The sequence below is a fragment of the Pyxicephalus adspersus genome, chromosome 12, assembly GCF_032062135.1.
Source record: "Pyxicephalus adspersus chromosome 12, UCB_Pads_2.0, whole genome shotgun sequence".
Classification (NCBI taxonomy): domain Eukaryota; kingdom Metazoa; phylum Chordata; class Amphibia; order Anura; family Pyxicephalidae; genus Pyxicephalus; species Pyxicephalus adspersus.
The window spans coordinates 2,714,268-2,720,267 of record NC_092869.1 but is presented as its reverse complement, the minus strand read 5'-3'; the positions used below and the strand labels follow the sequence as shown (position 1 = coordinate 2,720,267).

The 6,000-nt window shown below is 38.9% G+C and overlaps 1 protein-coding gene across 1 annotated transcript in view; it reads right to left on the bottom strand.

Moving 5' to 3' along the window:
* Positions 1 to 6,000, bottom strand: part of LOC140342472 (hemicentin-1-like) — a 43,994-nt gene that overhangs the window by 16,922 nt on the left and 21,072 nt on the right. The window contains exons 15-17 of the mRNA XM_072428668.1: positions 3,997 to 4,017; positions 2,676 to 2,939; positions 717 to 974 (exon numbers count right to left, since the gene is read on the bottom strand). Of these exons, the coding sequence (XP_072284769.1) occupies positions 717 to 974; positions 2,676 to 2,939; positions 3,997 to 4,017 (543 nt within the window). The remainder of the gene's footprint in view (positions 1 to 716; positions 975 to 2,675; positions 2,940 to 3,996; positions 4,018 to 6,000) is intronic.

Below are 6,000 nucleotides of genomic sequence, written 5' to 3'. Positions count from 1 at the left end.
GGAACCGACGCTGGATTAGCACAGCGGGACCAGGTAAGTGGGGATTTTAGTGTAGGCCAAAAAATACGGGCTTAACCAAAAGAGCAAAAATATTTAGTGCGAGAAATTACGGGCTTAGCGGTTAGGGGGTTAACCGTGAGCTGATCAATGAATCAGATCCTCCACAGTCCTCGTCACGCAACATTAGGAAGATCATTATTTTACAAATGTATTTATCCGAAAAGGTTGGCCACCACTGGTCCATATAATGGAACCTTGCTAGTCTAGGGGAAAGGGTTTCCACTCAGCTGGGTCTCAGCTTGTAATTTAAAATGGGTTCCCCAGATAAAAAAACAAAAACAAAAAAAAACTCTATCTTGCCCCAGGTGAAGTCACTTCCTTTTTTGGATGATAAGAAAAATGGCCTTATTTGATGAAGTGGGTTTCATAAAGATTCCACCTTTCATTTTTTTGAACAGTTTGTTTGACCCAACTCTCTAGGAATCTACTTTATATTGTTATATTGGACAGCTGTTAAAAATAAAGAATCAATTTCTAGTTAAACTTTCAAAACAAACGTTCAAGGGTGGGAAGCATCATGGATCCAGTTGGACAATTGCGGGATTTTAGATGCTAGCCCAAAAGAACTATAAATACCACGCAGAATATATACTGTAAGAATTTTATGTATGTTTGAAAAACGATTATTGAGTGATAATAAACATATGCATATATACCTTCTACAAGGATAAATGTTTCTGCTTCTTTCCATTCTCCATCCTGCACTTCCTTTATACATTTGTACTTGCCATTGTCGGACGATTTTACATTTGGAATACATAATGTATGTTTTTCTGATATTGATTTTGTGAAGTTTATGTCGAATTTGTAAAAGTTTGCTTCTGTATAATCTTCATACTCAGGCCAACTGTGACACCTTAAATTCAGGTCATCTCCTTCTACAATGTCCGCAGGTGCCTGAAGGATAAGTTTTTCTGATAACAGCAAAAAAACAAATGATGGTAAAATTTAACAATATATAATATAGTTTAAACAAACTTATTAAGACTGATCAGACAATGATGGGGAAGGGTACCTGGCTGTAGATCCAGATACAAGGGACTAGAGCAGCGGTGTCAAACTCAGGCCTGTGTGCTAAATTTGGCCCACACTGTAATTATATTTTGCCCATGAGAAACTCCGGAGCAGGTGCAGGTGTGCTGTTTTTGGTCTTCCTATCATTTGATTACAGAAAAACCAGTTGGGCCCATCACTGGAGTGCAGAGTTTGCACTGATTCTGCTCATGTGTACTAAGCTTATAAAAAAAACAAAAACCGTCATTGCTCAAGTAAAATTACCACCTATAAAATACCATTAGATCACCATATATACCCTACTTTTACCATACAGAACAGGTAAACAACATTGACTCAAGTATAAAGGCAGGGCACAAAATGCTCTCCTCATTGCTAACATTCAAAACATTATGTCACGCATGGAGAGACAGGTCCAATAGGGGGCACTACGGCTTGTACAAGGTGGTGTGAGCCCTGAGAAGGGCCAAGGCGTAGAGTCTAAGCAGCTACTGGTGAGGATGTTGCGCTGCTGGATACTGCCAGGTTGCGGTTCTTGGGCACACCAAGGTGGGCAATATGAAACAGAGTACCAAATCACAAAGAAAAAGGGTAGTCGAAGAAGCCTGGGGTTGAGGCAGGCAGCAAGCAAGAGAGGTCAGGTCACACGCCAGGAATCAATTGCCAGGGATCCAGGAGACATACACCAGTGACACAGGGGCCACCGTGGACACAGGGAACACAGGAGACTCTAAAAAGGGGCACAGGTAAGTCAGGGATATCCACAGACAGAAAGGAACACTGGAACAGCACAGGGAAGTTGGCTGGGAACCAACAGACGACAATGAGAGGTAACACAGGAGCTGGACAAAGGAAACACTGGATTAAGCCACAAGTGAACTGGAACTAGCTCAACAGAACTAGGGGCTTGGCAGTCATGGGGACGCGTTGCACGAACACTGATTGCAGTGTGTGAGCTAGCTAAATAGCCTTGGAGGGTTAAGATACTATTTTCTGATTGGCCAGCGCATTGGACGGAATTGATAAAGCTTGGAAACAGAGGCACGCCCAGAGTCAGAACTGCACGCATGCGCAGGAGAGAAATAAAATCACATGGCCTCAGTATGTTTATATTTAAAGTAATAAAAGTGTTAAAGTTTTTTTTACTTTCGAGTTGGCTATGATGGGTCACTTGCTCTTAAATGATCTTTTGTGAATTGTTATTGGCATCCACTAGATGGCTCTGTGTCCTCTTGTAAAGGATGTAACAAACTCTAGTAATGTCTTGAACAGTAACCATTGGTTACACACTTTGCTTTAAGCCCTCTTGGTTTATACTCAAGAATATATGGTGTATCTAAACTTAAGAATAGAAGTATAATTTTTTTGCAGCTTAGCATTTCCTTGATGTTGTGGTTATATTGTTTTTTCTTTGTTAAAGTTAAGAATATTTAAGGTACAGAAAATACCTCTAATGTCCCTGGTACATGGGAAAAGTTTTTACACCAGGGTGTATTTCCGTGGGTCAGTTGTCATAACTTTAAAATAGTGATTTATTAGTATATGTGAACACAACCAAATCAAGAAGCAAAAACTATTTGTCACTGTCAAAAAGGACTTACCATAAAAATGTATTTGTAGCATGACAGGGGAACTAAGAGGTCCAGATCCACTCCTACACTGATAATTCCCTTGGTTCTCCGGTTTTGCATATCCAATTCTTAGCTTCTGGTTCTTCCCAGGGATCACATTTTTATTTTTGTACCAAGAATATTTTTTTGTGCCTTCCATGCCGAATTGTACATTACATGTCATAGAGATCTCCTCACCTACAAATATATTCCTCCAGTTAGGAGAGAAGGTCACAGTCGGTCTCTCTGATTTTCCTGCAATACACAGTTTAGATAATGATGTTTTGAAATTCACTAAAAGCCACACCTAAAAAATAAAGATGTGATAAAGCAAAAAAACTTTTTTATATTAAGTGTCAGAACTGAACTCGAACTGAACTTTCAGTATAGACCAGCTCTATCTATTACAGGTACCAGTAAATCCCTGAACCCTGGTATTGCTCACTATGGAACGAAAGGTAGCACTCCAAAAGACTTGTTGTGATGTCAAAAGATATGGAGTAGCTGTAATATAGGTGTGTATAATTGAAAAGCAGAACAGCCAATTAAATTGCCATGGACACTGCATATCGACATTGCATGGTGTGTTTACACAATGCTATTAGGTAAATTCCAACATAAATTGTGCTGTATTGTCTCTAATAGGAAAGAAAATGCATAATTAAAATTGGATAAAGAATAGCTCCATAAAAACAGAAATTTTAATTCCAGCTGTTAGCTGCTTGGCCACAGGAGCATACAATGCCTATGTATGGGGTGTATGTACGTTGGCACTGCTGAGCACATCCTTTTTGAACATTATTTAATTACTGTAAGAATGGTTTTAGGCCCTATAACTTTGGAGATGTCTTCCTCCTGCTCACCAAGGATGGGATTATGTTATTATAACATGGTTGGTTTAATGGTTTAACAAATTTCACTCCTCCTGATCATAGACAATCAGCATCTGCAGTGTCAGACTCCATGGTGATTGGATTAAGGTGTTGTTGATGTGTGGATATTAATGCCGGGATTTTTACTACACTGGTAGAACTAATGAAGCGTTGAAGTTTGAAACATTGCAAAACATATTTAATACAAAAACCAGTTAATATTACACCTGTTGAATATGACAAACTACTACTAGATATACAATGACCTGGATAATTGGGAACCTTCAGATACATGTTTTAATAAATGCAAGAATAAATGGTTTTTCCCCAACTTGGTCTTTGACATTAAAGTCTGAGCCCCTGTGATGGCCATTTAGCGATGTGACTTTGGATTATGGTGTTATATCATTGTCATATATAGATTGTTACAATGTACTGACCTAGGTTCCTCACTGCCAGCACTGAAAAAGAAAAGAAGAGAAATATGTATTAAAACAAATCAAACAAAACAGAAACGTACATAAAGCCAAGGTAGTATGATAAATTGTTTAAAAATAAGTTCTGTGTGTCTGCTGGAATCAATGATCACAAAAGTGTAGATAACCCCTAAAGCAAAAATTATTTTTTTTCTAAATTTATTTAAAACAAATAGGGGCCCCTTCCCTTTTGTCTTACCTCAGCGGTGGTAAAGACTAAATAGGAAGCCCAGAGCTTTCTGATATATATTCATTACATAGAGCTTGTGCAATTTGAGACTGGATGAACAGGGTGGGGATGACAGGAGAGGTGGTTCCATAAGTGGAGGTAAAAGAAAAGGTCATGCCTAAGGTAGGGGTGACAAGGGATACCCTTAGGAGGGTTTTACTGGTAGAAATGGTGTCCTGGGTGACAGGTGAGGTGGGGGTGACAGGAGAAATGGTTCCTTAGATGAGGGTGATAGAAAATTTGGTATCCACAGGGGTGACAGGCATAGTAGTGCTCTAGGTGGGGGAAACAAAAGAGGTGGTGCCCTAGGTTGGGGTGACAGGTAAGATAGTACCCTATGTTGGGGTGGAAGAAATAATAGGTTTCCTAAGAGAGGTGGTGCCCTAAGTAGGTGGGGACAGGAAAGGTGGTAAAGACTGAATAGGAAGGCCAGAGCTTTCTGGGATACATAAGTCACATATCCCAGGAGTGATTCGGGTGATTTAGACAAAAGCTAGAAGACGAAGATAGAAGATGGCAACACCCGGTGGATCCTCTGATACCGGGATAATCGCAGAATGGAATTCTAATTTTAATGAAATTTCTGCTTTAAATGAACAATGTATTGTACAAAAAAAGAATCAGGAATTACTACATTTTTAGTTTTCTGGTCTACACTTCTAATTTTCTTTTTGTTGCATTTGATTTGGCCAGTGCAGACAATGTTTCACAACAAACCCAAATTAGTCATACTCTGAGCCACAAGAGCTGATACAGAGCTCTGCAAGCGTGTGCACACTGTTATCTGACCATCCCTCTTTTCTAATTTTATATTTATGAAAATTATCATGTTGCCCATCTTCCCAGAACACATCAGGAAGGAAATGTTGCTTGACAGTAACAAAAAAAAAAGTAAAACATTACAAGAAATGATTAGATGACGATATTCTATCACAGCAAAAAGTATGAAATACCTAATAATCCATCCGGAAGTAATGGTTGAGCTTCTCCTATTTGGAAGTCCATGTTTTTTGAATAGAACACAACTGTTCTCCTCCAGTTGTGTTGCTGTTTAATACCAACACTAGCAAATGACTTTAGATAGAAAGAAAAAGGTAAAACTGAACTCCGGGGCAAAAAAATTTTAATGCTGGAAATGGGTCCTGTTCCCCCAATACAAGGGTTTACTGCTCTATTTCCAGAAGGATTGATAAATAAAGGAGAAAATACTGTTCAGCATTCTGGGTTATTGAAAGCCCCCTGGAGACCTCCTATACAATGCATGACTACTAGATCAATTATGGTAACCCTGAATGTCGCCTGACCAAGGATGGCAATGCCCTTTCCCCACAGTATTCAAAATATAAAAACAATTATTTTTGGATTCACTTTAGATTTCAGTAACCATACAACACATTTCTACGATCTAGCGGTGCTTCTTTTGGAGTAAACCTTGTTGTGCATCAACAGACAGGACTATTTATATTTTCTGCTTCTTGTGTGCAAGATATGAGAATCTCTGTACAGTTTTGCATATGCCAGCGATCTGTGACTGTGGGAATGTAACTGCTATTACCTGGTTCTCAGTTTAGTTCTCGTATGTCTTAAGGAAACATAAAGAAATAAATAGCATGGTGGCTCATTGGTCGGTAGAGCTGCTTGGAACACAAAAACATGAATGGAATCCAGCCAGTTTATTGAAGAAATCCAACTGAATTCAGGAATTCCAAGTTGGAATTTGCATTCTTTTAATAAATTGT